This window comes from Colobus angolensis, unplaced genomic scaffold (genome assembly GCF_000951035.1).
Source record: "Colobus angolensis palliatus isolate OR3802 unplaced genomic scaffold, Cang.pa_1.0 Scaffold78, whole genome shotgun sequence".
Classification (NCBI taxonomy): domain Eukaryota; kingdom Metazoa; phylum Chordata; class Mammalia; order Primates; family Cercopithecidae; genus Colobus; species Colobus angolensis.
The window spans coordinates 3,887,338-3,906,373 of record NW_012121598.1 but is presented as its reverse complement, the minus strand read 5'-3'; the positions used below and the strand labels follow the sequence as shown (position 1 = coordinate 3,906,373).

General features: G+C 35.5%; 1 protein-coding gene across 1 annotated transcript in view; it reads left to right on the top strand.

The window, feature by feature from the left end:
- The window catches only part of CEP152 (centrosomal protein 152kDa), a 75,660-nt gene that overhangs the window by 38,741 nt on the left and 17,883 nt on the right, over positions 1-19,036 (top strand). Inside the window, exons 13-20 of the mRNA XM_011928578.1 lie at positions 1,732-1,936; positions 5,296-5,421; positions 6,044-6,153; positions 6,899-7,027; positions 7,170-7,302; positions 11,582-11,863; positions 13,999-14,130; positions 17,725-18,375. Coding sequence (XP_011783968.1) covers positions 1,732-1,936; positions 5,296-5,421; positions 6,044-6,153; positions 6,899-7,027; positions 7,170-7,302; positions 11,582-11,863; positions 13,999-14,130; positions 17,725-18,375 — 1,768 coding nt within the window. The remainder of the gene's footprint in view (positions 1-1,731; positions 1,937-5,295; positions 5,422-6,043; positions 6,154-6,898; positions 7,028-7,169; positions 7,303-11,581; positions 11,864-13,998; positions 14,131-17,724; positions 18,376-19,036) is intronic.

Sequence of the window (19,036 nt, the reverse complement as noted above, 5' to 3'; positions counted from 1 at the left end):
GCTGTGATGTATATTCGTTTTCTTTGTGTTTCTTCTGCGTGAGATTCACCAAACTTCTGGGTTTTGTGGGGTTTTCATTTTCATCAAATTAGGAAAAATTTGGCCATTACTTTTCAAATATGTTTTCCATCCCGCTCCTCTTCTGGGACTTCAGTTATACATGTTGGAAAATGTAATATGTTCTGTGTATTTCTGTTTTAGTCTTTTTTCTCTTTGTTTTTAATTTTATAGTAGTATTGCTATATCTATATGTTCACTGATCTTTTCTTCTGCAGTTTTAAATATGCTATTAATCCCATCCAGTATATTTTACATTTCAGATATTACAATTTTTTCTATAAGTTTAATTTGGGTCTTTCTGTACCTTCCAGTTTCCTCCACAAGTTCATATCTTCCTTAACCTTCTAGAACATATGAAATATATTAATTCTATTGTCTCTGTCATTGACGGGTTAGTTTCTATTGATTGGTTTTTCTCCTGGTATAGTTCATATTTTTTTCCTGCTTCTTTGTATGCCTGATAAATTTTGATTGAATGCTAGACATTTTGAATTTTGTTTTGGATGCCAGATATTACTATATTTTTTAAAATACTGTTGTGCTTTTTCTGTGACACACAAGTTATTGGAATCAGTTTGATCCTTTCGAGGCTTTCTTTATAGACTTCAATAGATTAGGTTTAGAAAAGGCTTTAATCTAGGGCTAATTTAGCCCCACTACTAAGGTATTATTTGATGCCCTTTAAATTAGTAAGTCTTTGCATTATGGCTCATTGAAACACAACATATTCCCAGCCTTATTCATTTCCTGTGTTTTTTTCCCTAGCCACACATATACACACAGATCTCCAGAGCTCTTTTTCTGTGCAGCTGCTTTTTCCCCAGTATTTCTCCCCTTCATATTCTAGCCACTCTGGCCTCCCCAAACTCTGAATTCTTTCTCTGAAACTCAGTGAGATTACTGGGCTCTGTTTGGGTTTCATCTCCCTGCGCTATGGCCTGGACACTCTCCAGGCAGAAAGCTGGGGTAATCTTAGAGCTCACCTTGTTTATTTTCCTTTTCTCAGGAACCACTGGCCTCTGCTGCCTGTTGTCTAGTGATTGAAAACTATTATTTTATTTGCTTTATTTGGTTTGCTAGTTTTTTAAGGAGGATAATAAAGTTAGTCTTGTTAATGCATTACGGCAAGGAAGCAGATAATCTTCCAATCTTTAAATTTATTGAAACTAAAATTGGGTTTAAATTAGCATGATTTTATTTTTGTGTTTTTCTATTTTTGTGTTTTTCAGATATTCACCCAGACTTGTGTTTTAGTAAGTTGAAAAAAATAACAGAAATTGTTGGTTAGGATGGCTAGTGTTTAGTATTCTTTTCTTCCTTAATATTTATGTTGTTTCTGTTAGAGTCATAAAGGGCATGTATATACAGTGTGCAATTTTCTAATAACACAAATGTAAATTATGTCAAAGTTCACATTTCTAAGCTACCTACAGTGAGCAGCAGGACTAATCTTGAGAAGGCTCTTCCTGTGAATAAACGTATTTCTGTATATAGAGACATGGCAAAGGTGATAATCCTTGTGTATGACAACATTTAAAGTTGTTTTGAAATACTAGTATGTATTTGTGTAGGTGACAAAACATGTTCACCTCTGTGGTCAGTGCTTTTGAGGAATAACCGTGTCTGATTTATTACTTGATTTAATCTTAAAAATCACAATTTCTCCATTAGCATTGTACAACAAGAAGACCCAAATGAAGAGCTTTCAAAAGATGAGTTCATTCTGAAGTTAAAGGCAGAAGTACAGCGTTTGCTGGGTAGCAACTCAATGAAGCGTCGTCTGGTGTCTCAGTTACAAAATGACCTCAAAGACTGTCATAAGAAAATTGAAGATCTCCACCAAGTGAAGAAGGATGAAAAAAGCATTGAGGTTGAGGTCTGTAAAGCCTATCGAGTTAAAAAAACATTTTTTTTTTGAGATAGGGCCTCACTCTGTCTCCCAGACCGGAGGGCAGTGGTGGAAACATGGCTCCCTGTAGCTTCAACCTCCCAGGCTAAAGTGATGCTCCCACCTCAGCCTCCTGAGTAGCTGGGACCACAGGCACATGCCACTGTGCCTGGCTAATTTTTATATTTTTTGTAGAGACAGGTCCCCACAATGTTGCCCAGACTGGTCTCAAACTCCTGGGCTCAAGCAATCCTCTCACCTCAACCTCTTAAGGTTTTGGATTACAGGTATGAACCACCACATCCAGTCCTTTTACACTTTTTTAAATTAATAAACCTTTGGCTTTCAGGGGTTTATTTGACATTTTTAGAAGTAAAGTTTAAAGAAGGAAATACCATTTTTAAAGGGATGCTGAGAGTCCCCGACTTAGGATGTTTGACTTACAATTTTAGACTTTACAGTGGTGGAAAAGTTATATGCATTCAGTAGAACCATGCTTCGAGTACCTGTAAAACAATTCTGTTTTTCACTTTCGGTACAGTGTTCAGTAAATTTCATGAGATATTCAACAGTTTATTACAAAAGAAGCTTTGTGTTAGATGGCTTCGCCCAACTGTAGGCTATTGTAAGTGTTCTGAGGGCATTTAAGGTAGGAGAGACTAAGCTATGATTTTAATAGATTAGATGCATTAAATGCATTTTTGACTTAATGATATTTTCAACTTACAATGGGCTTATTAGGCGATAAACCCATTGTAAGTTGAAAAGCATCTATATGTTTTTTCTGGTTACTCTTAGCACCTAGTAAATGATATACCAATTAGGTAAAATTCCTTTACCATACATACAAGGAAGTATTCTCTGTATCAAGGAATCTGCATTTCTTTAAGATTGGCTTTTACCAACAGTGCTCTAAAATCTAGTTAAAATAAATCATCCATAGAAATCCTTTAGTATTTTCTATGAGGTTTTCCTGGCCCATGTTCTTATAACAAAAGTCATTCTATATAAAGACATTAATTATATAGTGATGGTGGTACAGATATTATATAGTGGTAGTGGTACAGATGGGAAAGGCACAACATCTGGTTATGTCAGTCATTGAAATCCACCTCTGTATTCTTCAGTTAGGAAAATGAAGGTGGAGCACTTTGTGACACTTTTGAGTTTACAGAGCCAATTTCAGACAAATTGAAACTAAACACATGACTAATAAGTAAGTCAGAGATATTTCTGCAAGATCATGCTGTCACAGAGATCTTCAGGGCTGCTCTCCTTTATAGATCCTTTTTAACCCTTCCATTTTTCACAAATCATCAGCCATCTATACTCCCAATAGAAAATAATATATAAAACATCTAATAACTAAGAGAAGGAAAAGAAGAGGGAAAAGGAATGTGGGTTGTGTACTCCTTTTCCTCCTGGGTGGAGATAATTGTTTACTTCCTTCTTTAGTACTGTTTTATCTCCTGTTCTTTTAAACTAGGAGTTGTGTTCATTAAAACAGTTCTGCTAAAGTATGTATAATGTTCTGTGCTAATTATTGTGGAATTTTAATTGTGGCTAATTTATGTTTTGGAAATAACAGTGTTTTTGCTATCAAAATCTTTTCCAGCCTGATTCCTTCTTCTGAGTAACTGTATTTGATGACTAAAACATAGGTTTTAATATTAACAACAAATGAGAAAGACTCCCCGCCGCCTTGCCCCCTGCACATTTAACATCTTTAAATCAAGCTGTTTTCATTGTTGCCCTACATTTCTTTAAAAGGATGGGGATGAAAGCTTGTTTCTCAATTTGTATTAAGACATTAGAGTTTATTAGTTTAAGCATTTTGGTGGGAGTGCTCTAAGATTTAGGATACTAGAAACCTGATTTTGAGTCTGAACCTTAGCTCAGGTATCTTGGTGCTTTCTTTGTTCTGTATTAAAGTTGCTAATGGCATTTGCTATACAGATACACTTTATCATGTGTAGCAGTTGATAGTGGTCATGCATTGTGCTGTTTTTTAGCCTTTCCATTTCCCACTGTAGTCTGGTTGATCAAGAGATCGAAGGAATAACTCTCTCATCTTTGAGTATTCTTTTTGTCCAGCCACTCTATTGCCATAGTGAATTCTTGGTAGTCTCCATCTAAACTCTAATTCTTCTCAGAGTTACTTCAGCCCTCGGCTCAAGTGATCTGCCCACCTCCACCTCCCGAAGTGCTCCGATTACAGGGATGAGCCACTATGTTGTGGCAAAGAGCTCAGAGTCCAGGGACACAACAAGTGAAATGGAGTAGATATATTTTTAAAATCTTTGTAACCCCCATCAATGAATAAAAAGAAAAGTAGGTAAGGAAAACACTCATTAAGAGGAAAATATACAAAATTATATAAACAGATAAATCTGGGAAGATGGAAAAACAAATGAACAATGAAGGTATATGAGAGGTTCCACTTTGGTGATGACACAAGAAATACAAATGAAAGCAATTGTTAGATATTCTTTTCTTTCCCATCAAAGATAATTATTTAAAGATAATCACTGCCACTGGAGGCAAAGAGAGATGGGCAGACCCATGTACTACCTGACAGTGTATGTTTGTATGGCATTTCTGGAAAGAAATTTGCTAAAGTCTATCATGAGTCTTAAAAATTGTATTTATTGAATAAAATGTATGTCCATGAGTGAATGATGACATAAATGAATACATACAGAGATAGGATAAATGCTTGATCTTAGTAGGAGAACATATGATGAGAAACAGGATATTTGCATTCTTTCAAAGTATCCTACAAGATACTTATCATTTATTATAAAACAAAAAATAGTAAGTTTGCAATGGAGATAATAGATCCCACCTTCAATTGATTATTACCAGTGGCGAGACATAGTGATATGTGTCTCCTGCAAAGAGCACATACCAGTTCTTGACATGCTTGCCAAAGATGCATAACCTGATTTTAATAAACCTAAAAACTCCAAATTGAGGAACATCCTACAAAATAATGGGTTAGTATTCTTAGAAAACGTCATGGATTTGAAAGACTGAAGAGCTGTCTTAGATTGGAGGACGCTAATTAAACATGACAACTGAATGCCACTCAGAATCATGGATTTGATCTTGGACCAGAAAACAGATATTTGGGGCAAATTGGAAACATTTGTATAAGGTCTGTGGGTTACCTGATAGTTAATTTATTAGTTTTGATCATTGTGCTGTAGTTATATTGGGGGAAGATGAGTAAAAGCTATATGGAGATTATTTGTACTGTTTACAATTTTTTTAAAGTATGGAATTATTTCAAAGTGAAACTTAGAATTTTTGAAAACTTGAAAAACTTTTGACTCTTTAACATTCAGACTAAAACAGATACCTCAGAAAAACCAAAGAATCAATTGTGGCTTGAGTCTTCTACTTCTGATATTGTCAGAGATGATATTCTGCTGCTTAAAAATGAAATTCAAGTTTTACAACAACAAAATCAGGTGATTAAAAATATTTTTTATATTTTATAAGAATTTTTGTTTCCTCATTAAATACAGAAGATGTAATAGAGTTTTTGCAAATAGAGAGGCAATGTGAGTTAGTAGACAAGTATATTAGTAGGTGATTCTGAGTTCCAGTTATTTCCCTTTACTAGTGAACTATTGGTTAGTAGTTTCATTGGAAGGTAAGTTGGTGTAGTTCCAGTTCTCCTTCTCTATGGTAGCATGGCTGACAGAGATATTCTTTCCTCCTTAGCTAGCTCTTGACCCAGAAGTAAAACTTTGCTTATTTAGATGGTTGCTGAAGATTATTGAGCTCTGAGACTTATTTTAAGGCATTAGCTAGCCAATACTTCTCTGGTTAAATGTTTTCATTTTACGTATTTCAAAGTAAATACAAAATTTAAACATTTAGTCCTGTCAGAAAACTACCTGTCTAATAAATGAATCTATGTTCTTATCAAAGTGTGAAGAGACTTTTTCTTTTGCAGAATTGTAAAAATAATGTCAAATATTATAGAGGAGAGAGAAAGCACAGAAAATATTTAAAAATGAGATAAAACTAATCAGTGAAAATGATGTTTATTTTCTCTAAGTACTAAGTATATTCTTTTGTGTCTAGGAACTTAAAGAAACTGAAGAAAAACTGAGAAATACAAATCAAGACTTATGTAATCAAATGAGACAAATGGTACAAGATTTTGACCATGATAAGCGAGAAGCTGTGGATAGGTAAGGTCTATATAGATGCCTGACGACTGTCTCCTGGGTACCTTTCCTCTCTAACTCCCTGCCCTTCCCTGTGACAAAAAGATTCAAAATGATTGAGTGAATTCTACCCTGTTGAGATCTTGGATTGGCAGAGATGAGTCCCTGGCTTCTCAAATTAGAATTTGGAACACATCTTCCATAGAAACAGTGTTATGTAGTGGGTTGGGTTCTATAGTATCATTGAAACTGTAGTTCACTGAAATATTATAGCTTAATTTTTTTTTAAAGACTCGTCTGGGAAACTATTCTTTATAAAGAAAAAAGTCTGTGAGAGGGAATATGTCTTCCAAATACCAAATCATAAACTTGGAAACAGACTTCTGGAACATAACTTACTTGTGAGTTGGGGACTGCTAGTATTTATGTTTAATATAAATTTTGGAACCACACCCTCAATTACTGTCATTAATTTTTTATAAACAGAAGTCCTCAACGTAGATTACTCTCTCTATTTGAAGGACTGGGGCATTCTCACATCCAAGTTTCTAATTGTTCTCTAGAAACATTTGAAGGAAGAAAATTTTGAAGATTCTCATAAGATTGTTGGTTATTAATTAATAATTACCACTTTCGGTTGGGGAAAAGTAATCTGACCTCAATTATAATTTGCATTAGAGGGAAGAGGTGAGGAGGAAAGAGGGAAGCCAATTCATTTTGGTGTTTGTAGTGAGACTGGGCATTGCCTTTGATTCCGCTCTGTTTCCAGGTGTGAGAGGACTTATCAGCAGCACCATGAAGCCATGAAAACTCAAATACGTGAAAGCCTATTAGCAAAGCATGCTTTGGAGAAGCAGCAGCTCTTTGAGGCTTATGAGAGAACCCATTTGCAACTGAGGTGAGAATGAAGAGTTTAGCTGCCTTTTAAGCTGTAGAGACTACATTCCCCTATTCCACAATTTAGAGGAAAATTGTTTGTTACGCAGCTCCTGTATTTTTTTGTGGTTAAATCATTTAGTTGCTGGTTTTGTGTATCCAAGGTCTGAGTTGGATAAGGTGAATAAGGAGATGACTGCTGTGCAGGAATGTTACCTAGAAGTGTGCAGAGAGAAGGATAATCTAGAATTGACTCTCAGGCAGACCACTGAAAAGGAGCAACAGACTCAGGAGAAGGTACAGTACAAGTTTATGTTGTACCGACATCCTTTCACTTTTCAAGCCTCAGTATTATCATTTAAACAAATGCATTTGTTCTGGAGAAGTGAATGGCGAAGGTATTCATAGGTTCTCTTTACTTTTGGCTGTATCACACTCATATAGCTCACAAATAAAGTGCAATAAATACTGAAATGATTATTAAAACCTTAGTGTACAATGGCATATAGATAGGAGAAAGTGATTTTTTTTTTTTTCTTGCAGATTTATTCTAAAGGGGAAAAAAAAAAAAAGATCAGTGTCACTTTAAATCTGAAAATCACAGATCCTCGTTTTCAGTGTTGACTGCTCCGGAAACCCTGTGTAGTCCTTCAGAGCCCTTTTTCTCGGATCCATTTCTTTCTCACTACCTCATTGTCATTTTATTCTTCTGGGGAGAAGAGTAGGAATTTGCATGTTGGTCTCATGATAGGGAGAGTGATGATACGGAGGATATGGACAGCAAGGTCATCATCTTCGTGTGACCTCCTTCAGGGAAGCTGGAGGGGCTAGAGTAGATTCTCCAACTCTGCCTGATTCTTCTGAGTCACCCTTGGTGAGTGTCCAGGAGTAAAATCACATGTAGACAGTCACACCTCCTCTTTTCTTCCCTGTCCTGGCCCAGAGCCTTAACAGGCCTGACTGTCCTTCACACTTTGGACCAGCGACAGACCACAGTTTGAAAGCTATCTGCCTCAAGATTAGAAAATATTTTTAAATGCTTAAATAAATGTTCTATACAGAGCTTTTTGAATGAGTTATGTTAAAACAGGCTATTACTACCACACACTTAAAAAGAATAGTAAAGAGCAGGTGAGAAGTTCAGTTCATTCAATATCTTGATCATTATTGTATAGATTAATATGGTGAAAAACGTGCCATGTATACATATCATCTTGTGGAAAAAGAACTTCTGAAGGGAGCTGTTTTAGGTAGAGATGGCAGTATAAAAGTGAGAAAGGATCTTATATTATCTTGAAATTGAGGACTTAGCTTTCAGTAATGTTTTAAAAATTAAAATAGGGAAATCACTAGTGTGATTCTTTTATATGTATAAAAATTGGCAAGAACATAAGAATTTTCTCAAAGAGGTCATTTCAGGAATATTTTCTGATACATTTAATAGAATCAATTTGACTATAAAATTTGTTCTCATATTATGGGTCAGTTACAATTAATATCTGCTAGTGACTGATATTTTGGCTCATGAGTGTTTGTACCCAAGTCCAAGAAGAAAAGTTAAACTGCTATTTGGTCCTTCAAAAAAACCAAACTTAGTGATGGCCATTCTAACTGGTGTGAGATGGTATCTCATTGTGGTTTTGATTTGCATTTCTCTGATGGCGAGTGATGATGAGCATTTTTTCATGTGTCTGTTGGCTGTATGAATGTCTTCTTTTGAGAAATGTCTGTTCATATCCTTTGCCCACTTTTTGATGGGGTTGTTTGTTTTTTTCTTGAAAAAAAAAAAAAAAAAAAAAAAAAAAAAAACAAAAAAAACCCAAACTTAGAGGTTAAATGTTGCACATGTATCCCAAAACTTAAAGTATAATTTAAAAAAACTTTAAATTGTTATACAGTAAAATTGACTTTGTTCCACCACTGGGTGTATAGTTCTATAAATTTTTAGCACGTTTATAGGTTTATCAGGATACAGAACAGTTTTATCACCATAAAACGCTCCCTTTTGCTGTCCTTTTGTGGTTACACTACTCCCCCAGGCCCACCCCTCACTTAAAGGGCCAATGTACTTAAAACATTAGAAGTTTAATTTCTTCCCTCTCTGAAAATTCATTAGTTTTTTACTATAGAATTACATAAGCCCTTAGTAGTATAAGCCAGTCAGAACTAAATATCTTTATATTTAGGAGACTATCTAATCTTCTCATATTCTTCAGAGGTAGGCAAAAATACACCTTTTTTTTTTTTTTTTCTTTTCTTTTTTTAAAGGAGATGTTTCACATACACGATGGGAGAATCTTGTTAAACTCTAGAACAAGAGAGGACACTTTTGGGGTAGCTCTTCTTTGCGGGACATAAGCCATTTTATTGCAGCTTAGCTTTAGGTAGGGGACTTAACCTGGATACAGAATATATGAGTCAGGTAACAATAAGAGTTAAAGGGTGTTTTTTTATGTTTCACGCACTGTTTTCCGAAACACTTGCTGAGTCAGGTTGCAGGTTAAATAGGAGCTCAATTCCAAGTTTTAAAGCTTTTATTAGCATACAGAACTTTCCTCACATGTTAACCTGGCTCATTGAGAGAAAGGGGGAAAAAGTCATATACACAGAATCCTTCAGTTTGGGGAGTAATCAGTGAAGCCTGTGAATTTGCAGACAAGGCAAAGATTGTCAACCTTCCCATTCATGATGCCATTTCTATACACATTAAGGCTTATTTATACAATTGTATAAATATGAGTTAGGTAGGTGCATTTTAGAAGTTAGAGGGATTTTTTTGCTATCCAAGCCATGCACAACAAGTTCATATGTTTTAACTTGGAGACTGTTAGTGTTGTAGAGAGATATTTATTTGAATTTTGTTTAAAGAGACAGCTATTGGAGGAAAGAGAAGAATATGTAAGCAAACTGCAGGTGGAACTTGAAAAAAAGTACCAAGATACACTTATGTTGGAAAAGAGCAAGTGGCTGAAAGATCAAGAAACTGATATTAAACAGCAATTTGGAAATGAAGTGATCTTAGCCAAAGCACATTGGGATAAGGAACAGAAAGAGGTGTGGATTAAAATTTCTTTCTGGTCACCACATTTTTAAAATGTAGTACTAACTTCAGAAGACAATTCTTCCTGAACAGACACATAAGTTTTATTTGCCAGGCACTTACATAGTCACCCATTTTACCTTTCAGAATTGAGCTATTAGCAGTTACCACACCAGTTTTATTTTTAGGAATTTAGCCACCTCTTGACTTTTTGACCCAACTCAGGATATAACACATGTTATAGGCACTTCTTTGATTCCTCGAAATGAAACCATGATCTGATTTCATATTGTGGAATGATTATAACTCTAGACTAATATTTATAACAAACAAATAAATAAGCCATATCACGGATTAGAAACAAAGAAGTAATGGGCAGTCTCAGAAGCACGTAATTTGTTACCTCTATTACTTAAATAGCAAATGAGATTAGGAAATGCTAATAGTTCCCTAGAAAGTTAGGGAACAAAGTATGATCCTAAAAGCTTATTTAGAAATGAAAACAAAAAGAAATTCTCAAGCTTATTTAAACTAGATTTTGTTTTGTTTTGTTTTTTGAGGCGGAGCCTTGCTCTGTCTCCAGGCTAGAGTGCAGTGATGTGATCTAGGCTCACTGCAACCTCCGCCTCCCGGGTTCAAGTGATTCTCCTGCCTCAGCATCCTAAGTAGCTGGGATTACAGGCAAGTGCCACCACGCCCAGCTAATTTTTATATTTTTAGTAGAGATGGGGTTTCACCATGTTAGCCAGGCTGGTCTTGAACTCCTGACCTCAGGTGATCCGCCCGCCACGCCCTCCCAAAATGCTGGGATTACAGGCATGAGCCACTGCGCCTGGCCTCAACTAGATTCTTCTGTCTACAAAATGGCTATTAATTGCTGGTAGCCAGGGAAACAGTTGGAGATACCCAGGTGGTGAACAGAAAAAGGGAAAACCAAATTGTGCTGTTTCATAGTTTAAGACTGTTTTTAGCTCCACTTTGCTGTACTGTTAAAGTGGAAAAATCATTAAGATGTTCTTCCAATAATACTGCCTCTCTTTTGAATGTAGTCTACTTAGTAAAATTTAACATTATAACAAACAAGATTCTAACGTGTTCAAGTGAGTAAAACTATTTTTTAGATTGCTCAGGTTTTGGTTTGTTAGTTAGATTTACTCAGTCCTTTGTGGAGAGCATGGTGTTGATGGCAAAACACGTTAACTGTAATTTTTTTTTTTTTAAATCCTGCTGTCTTTGTAGTGGCAATATGAAAGATTCCAGAAGGTTGCATATTGAGAGCAAGATCTCCTGACTTTACACAGCATACTTAAAACTTTCATGTGATTTTTGTCATATAGTTAAGTTCAAAGAGTAACTTTCAAGTTTTACTTGAGAGTGTATTTTAATTGACTAAATTTCTAAACCTTTTGTAATTACTACAATAATATCTAGATGATTTTCAAACACAGCTGTGGTTGCTTTTCTGGCTAGCCTTTAATTCTAGTTTTTACTTATTTGAAAATTTTTCTTCTCCTATGATTTTTCTTCTGAAAACAGATCAAAGAAAAACTCATTCAACAGCTTGAAAAGGAGTGGCAGTCTAAGCTGGATCAAACTATAAAGGCAATGAAAAAGAAGACCTCAGATAGTGGCAGCCAAACTGACCAAGTAACCACCAGTGATGTTATTTCCAAGAAAGAGATGGCAATCATGATAGAAGAGCAGAAGTGCATAATCCAGCAACACTTAGAACAAGAGAAGGACATAGCCATCAAGGGGGCTATGAAGAAACTCGAAATTGAATTGGAACTCAAGCATTGTGAAAATATCACCAAACAGGTAAAAGGCAGGTTTATTCTAGTAAATTTTTTGGAACTGCCTGTCACTTAATGAAAACACGTAAGATGCTATCATTGAACTCGTTCATAACTTTATACTTGTAAGATTTTGTGCATTTCTAGGATATAAAAACCTGTCATGTTCCTAAATTTTTCTTCATACTATTTCTGTCATAAAGCCATCATCCCTCAGTTTTTCAGTATATTCTTTCAGTTTACAAAGTATTTGCTCCTTTGAGATTAGTCTAAGCATTAAGATGCCTGAGGTTAAAGAGGGTGCTTTTACATCTGAATGAAGCACAGTTTAATTATGTATCTTTCATATCTAATTTTATGGAAAATATTCCACTAAGGTGGTTATAGATAAGTAAACCTAAGCACATAAGGTATTTAACAACATTTGTATTGAGACTTGATGCAGTTGGATCTGCAGGCCTACCCTTATATGGAACTTTGTCTATCATTCCCATCAGCTGCCCCAAAGTGGTGCCAATACCTTTCCTTTGAAGCACTCACAAAACTAGCTTGTAACTGACACAGTTACTTGATTTGAAAGAAATGCCATACTGAGAAAAGTACAGCCTATTATAACAGAATAAAGATGAGTTATCTGTTATATCTCTCTTACCTATTACAGTGATTCTCAAAATTTTTGGTCCCAGGACTCCTTCACAATTTTAAAAATTGGGGACTCTAAAGAGCTTCTCTTTGTGTGGGTTATATTTACACTTTTGGAAAATAAACCTGAGAAATTTTTAAAAGACAAAGATACTCAAGCACACATTCCACTGGCTGTCAGAACAATGACATGATCACAGCATGCAGCTTTTGGAGAACTGTGCTGTTTATGCATGAGAGAACGACAATAAAACAGATAGTGTCTTAATATTATTTTGGAAAAAGTTTTGACCTCACAGACTACCTGGCTGGGTTTCTAGCCTCAAGAGTCCCCTGGACTTTGATACATCTGTTATGTATTTATCATTTTAATTTTATTACTTATTATAAACTCTTAAGATAGCACTCAATGTAAAGTTTTCGAAAATACACTCTGCTTTTGATAAATACTTGAAATTCTGCTTATTTGTTACATTGTTCTACATGATTTTACAGGGCACCCTTAAAGTCTGGAAATACAGGCAAATATATGTAATGGTACCAAGGATATCTTCAGTTAGTTTACCAAAATGTTTCCTGAAGGGGGTTTCGAAAGAGTTAAGAAAAGGTTTCACAGACAAAAAGTTGAGTTTAAAGGTGCTGCTTTGGTATTTATGAAATTATTAATCTTAAAGCAAATAGCGTAATGTAGCAGAAAGGAAATGTTTCATAATAACTTTTTAAGTAGATAAATTTCTACAGGAGCTTTGTCTTTTCCCCATTTCTGAACTCCTTGGAGTTTGTACATAGAGTTTACATGTTGACATATTTAGCACTTTAATAAGAAATACAGTCTCTTATATCAACCCTGCTTTTGTGTGTATGTACGTATATATACATATATCTGCATATCTATGTGTATTTTAAAATAAAGGAATAAGGTAAAATTATTTAACATAATCTTCTGGTAACTGGTGGCAGATTTGCAACCAGATCGCCCTCATAATTAATCAAGTCTTAATTTTTTGCCTTCAGAGGTATCACCCTCATTCTTTAGTATAAACTCATTCTCAACAGTAGGAAAGTTCGCAAGTATAGGGCTCTAGACTGTATCAGTGTACATGTGCATGCACATGTGTAGAGCATGAGGAGTGAGGAAGGTGGTGGGTGTAGTGATTAGACAGCAGTTGGCACCCAGCAGCCCTCCAGCAGGCCTTCTCCTTTTTCCCAGGATAAATAGGAGTTGTTGGAAATGGTAATTGGTACTTCATATGACACTTTCTAAGGTAGTACTACTGGTCATCAAACATTCACAGATTCCCACTTCTTGTGTGGCATTTGCGTGGGATGCTATGGGAGGTTTACAACAAAAGGATTAGAGTCCACAGTTTGGGATAGGTAGGGTACTTGAAGTCAGTTTAACTTTATTATGTAGTGATATACAGTATAAAATACTGAAATCATAATTGCTGTTTGAAAATGGGGTCTTTTTGAAATTTTATACTCCACTTTACCTCTTTCTTTTGCAATGTCCTACAGGTAGAAATAGCTGTGCAAAATGCTCGTCAGCGATGGCTGGGAGAACTACCTGAACTTGCAGAGTATCAAGCACTTGTGAGGGCAGAACAGAAAAAGTGGGAAGAACAACATGAGGTCTCTGTGAACAAAAGGGTAAGAGCTCTTCTGCAAAGAAACTTCAGGAGGCCATCTTGCCTGACCCCTTCTCTTATCTCAGTCCTTGGAATTTCTACCTACTCATAGAATTGTTGAAGGGTTAAACATGTTGATACATGTTAAGCAGTAGCTCCAAGCCTGGCAAGTGTTCTTGTCATCATCAAGTTGTTCTTAGAGAAAGAATGTATCTACCTATGAGGATAACTTAGAAACTGTTTAATAACTCCCATTCTGTCTTGCCCTATCTTTAGATGAAATTGAGAACAGGTGTATGTTTGTTTGTTATTAGCTATACAATATCCTTTCACTTGCTTAAAGATTGTTTTCTCTGTTGTGTCAGTAGTCTTACAACATTCTTGTTGCTAAATAGCCAGTTCTCCTTTCCAGAAATGTCATGTTTCTTGACCGGAAGATAAAGATACCATAACCATGTGTACTCTTGGAATTTAATTACCGGTTTAAACCAATTCTAATCAAAATGCCAACAAACTGAATGTATTTGAAGTTGACAAAATAATTCTATAAAATGTGTTTGGAAAAACAAAAGGACTAGAAATTTTTTTAATGTTCTGGAAAAATTATTGTCAAACCCTAACACGTAATGGAATATATTGGAAAGCAACAACTCAGACTGTATTGAGTCACAAAAATAGAATTCATTTTAATTCAGTGCAATACAGATTTCAGAGGTAGACCCTACTATAAATAAAAGTTTAATAAATTGTTTTAAAACAAGGGAATGAGGAATTATTTCATAATAGTCTTATGATAAACAGGTAACACTTTGGAAAAATTAAGTTTACCCAACGTGTATCACAATAAACTCTAGGTTAATGAAGGTCAAGTTAAACATTTTTAAATAAAAGTGTAGAAAAATTAAAAGAAAATTGAAGATTTCAGATCTGTACCATAATAACAACTCAATTTCGAGGCAACATATCCAATAGCAAAGATAAAGTAATAGGTTGAAATATGTTTTCTTTTTGTAGTAAAAAAGTAAAATTAAGGGCATAATAAAGATAAGGAAAATGGATCAAACATAAGAAATTATTCTCTATACTTTTTAGTATGTCTGAAATATTTTAAAAGGAAATTTAAGAGGGAGAGAGAGACAAAACAATATGATTGTGAGGATATGTGTCTCAGAGCTCAGAAGTCAAGTAGAATAGTAAAGTTGAGTAAAATATAGAAAATAAAACAGGCCAAGAGATCTTTTCATAAGAACATAGAAGGCTGTACGTTTGTGAATGCAGACATATAGAAATGAGAGAAAATGTTTTTGTTGCTTCCCAAACTTCAGCAGGCCTGAGAATCACTTGCAGGGTTTGTTAAAGCAGTGCTACCTGGGCTTTCCTCCTAGAGATAATGATATAGTAGGTCTGGAGGGTGTCCTGGGAATTTGCCTTTTTTTTTTTTTTTTTTTTTTGAGATCGAGTCTTACTGTGTTTCCCAGGCTGGAGTGCAGTGGCGCAATGTCAGCTCACTGCAACCTCCACCTCCTGGGTTCAAGCGATTCTCCTGCCTCTGCCTCCCAAGTAGCTGGGATTACAGGTGCCTGCTACCTCTCCCAGCTAATTTTTGTATTTTTAGTAGAGATGAGGTTTCACCATGTTGGCCAGGCTGCTCTTGAACTCCTGATCTCAGATGATCTTGCCCACCTCGGCCTCCCAAAGTGCTGGGATTACAGGTGGGAGTCACTGCACCTGGCTGGAATTTGCATTTCTAACAGGCTCCCAGCTGGTCTTTGGACTACACTTGGATGTAAGTAGCACTAGTCCAGATAATTATATCAGTCACGAAAAATAATGTCAACATGTTATGCATCCTTCCTCCAAACCAAAAGAGGTCCAGAAAGGGCCAGTTCCATAGCATTAGCTATAGAGTTATTTTAAGATTAGAGTGATTAGTTGAGATCTGTGACAGTGTGAAGCCAGTTTCTAGAATTCAGAAGTAGTTAAGTTGGTTCAGTGGTTCCCGAACTTTGCTGCACATTGGAATAACTTGAGGATCTTTAAAAAATACTGTTGCCTGGCCCCTACCCTTAAACTTTGTTTTCTATGGGCCCTGGCCTGGGCATCAGAAGTTTTAAAAGCTCCTCAGGTGATTCTAATGTGCAGCAAAGTTTGGGAACCACTGAGTTGACGAATGCTGTCAAATTCTCTTTGTAAAACTTCACATGAGAAAATGCACATTTTGGTAAGATTGGGCAGGTCATAAAAATTCCGTGGAATCCATCACCTCTGTCCGAGTCACCTGAGAATGACTTCCAGGCATCCATTGCAACATGACCTGTTTTCTCTAAAAACACTATTTAAACATGTTTCACATCACTACCGAATTATTCTGCTGGTAGCAAAGGAATTTTGCAGTGAATTATTTTGTAAAGCTCACCTTAGATACTGGGTTCCTTTAGCAGAAAATTTATTTAGTAGATACTCTATCCCATCATCCCAGCCATATATATATAGTATTGATTAATGGTAACCACCATTGTCTAGGCCAAACCTTTGGAGATGCCCAATTCTGTCTTTTGACGCTATTATGTCCTTGTGCCTTCTTAGAATTCAGTTAGAAATTCAGTCAGGAATATTAAAAGTGAAAGGGACTCAAGGCCATTATCTACTCTACTCCTTTATATGGGTGAAGATATTAGTGCTAAAGAGATTAAGTGACTTTTCCAAGGCCATGCATTCAAAAATAATAACTACATAACATTTATTGAGTCCTTATCATCTGCCAGACTCTGGGCTAAGTACTTTAAATGGATTATGTCCTTATGTCATTTAATCCTAAAGGATGCTATCAAATTGGCATTGTAATTATCCCCATTTTATAGATGAGGAAATTGAGACTCAAAGAAGTTGAGGAATGGGCCTTTAGTTCCACAGCTGGTAAGTTAATTCCAGCAGATTCTGTTCTGTTAAGCACCTGTGCTAGGCTTCCTCTGCAAATTGGTGTCAGGATTGGAGCTTAGGTGTTTTGATTTCCCTGTTACTTTTTGGTTATGTACTATCTGTTGTTTTCTACGATCCACTAGTTCTATTATTCTGTCATACAAACAAATTAGACTAATGAAAAATGACTTTTTCTGTTTGGTATTGTCCTTTAATGAACTGTTCTAGCCACTAAAACTGCATTAAAATACAGTTACACTTATCAGCAAGTAATTATACAGGTGTGTGCTATATTCCTAAGTAATAGTAAAAAGTCCTTATGAGTCCGTTTTTGCTTTAGGTAAAAGATACTTAATTTGTTGGGGGCACAGATAAAATTTTAGATTGTATTTGTATTAAAAAAATTAATATGAAATTTTTTCTCACATTAGTTTTGGCTAGTTATATAATTATATGTGTGAGTGTTTATGTGTCTATACATAACATAAGCACATATTTATGTATATATTTTGACCAGTTTAAGTATAGTGTAAGTATTACTGTTTCTAGAATCATGTCTTATCTGAAATCACATTTCCTTTTAATTTTGATTTTAAATTTCTTAGCTTCAGAGGTTAAACCAAATAGTTTCTTTAATTTTTTTGCAAAGGAGGAGAATCGTAAAGACTTTTAAAATACATGTTGTTATGTTCTTTAGATATCATTTGCTGTTTCTGAAGCTAAAGAGAAATGGAAGAGTGAGCTTGAAAATATGAAGAAAAATATACTTCCTGGAACGGAATTGGAAGAGAAGATTCATTCTCTTCAGAGGGAACTCGAGTTAAAGAACGAAGAAGTCCCTGTGGTCATCAGGGCTGAGTTAGCTAAGGCTCGGAGTGAGTGGAACAAAGAAAAGCAAGAAGAAATCCGCAGAATCCAAGAACAAAATGAGCAAGATTACCGGCAATTTTTAGATGATCACCGAAATAAAATTAATGAGGTGCTTGCGGCAGCTAAAGAAGACTTTATGAAACAAAAAACTGAACTGCTTCTTCAGAAGGAGACAGAATTACAAACATGTCTAGACCAGAGTCGTAGAGAATGGACTATGCAGGAAGCCAAGCGGATCCAACTGGAAATCTATCAGTATGAGGAAGACATCCTGACTGTACTTGGGGTTCTTTTAAGGGATACCCAAAAGGAGCACGTCAGTGATTCTGAGGACAAGCAGCTTTTGGAAATCATGTCGACTTGTTCTTCAAAATGGATGTCTGTGCAATATTTTGAAAAACTAAAGGGCTGCATACAGAAAGCATTTCAAGATACACTTCCTCTGCTTGTAGAAAACGCTGACCCACAATGGGAAAAGGTATGTTCCTGAGAGCGAGAGGAGGTATTGAACACCAAGAATGATTATAGAAGTTGTATGTAGTGTTTTTCCTTTTTTCGTTTTAAAGTTTAGTAGATGTAAGTCTTACATTTTTGTCAGTGGGTTAAAAAACTACTCCGTGGCGAATCCAAAGGTTTGCATGTTTTGTTGCCAGAAAACTTTACTGCTTTGTAGTGTCACAAATACAAGAAAGCTTTTAGCCTCTAAATGTCTTTTTCCTAAAGAATATTTAGGACAAATACCTGATGCATGCAGGGCTTAAAACCTAGATAACAGGTTGATGGGTGCAGCAAACCACCATGGCACATGTATACCTATGTAATAAACCTGCACGTTCAGTACATGTATTCCAAAACTTAAAATAAAGAATATATGCTATTCTTTCTAAGGGCATGAAATTTCAGAAACTGAGTAATTTTTATTCAAAATTCTGTTTTCTGGGACTGACCATTTCATGAAATATGCATCATAAGAGTTTCTTAAAAGCTTGTGAAGAGTTTGGAAGCCTATTATTGCCCTCAATAAATTTATGTCTCATTTAGGCAAAAAATGCCAACCAAGTACAAAGAGTATTGATATAGAAACAAACAAATAAATATGCTCACTCGCATAAAACTCTGAAGTCCAGTTTCTGGATATA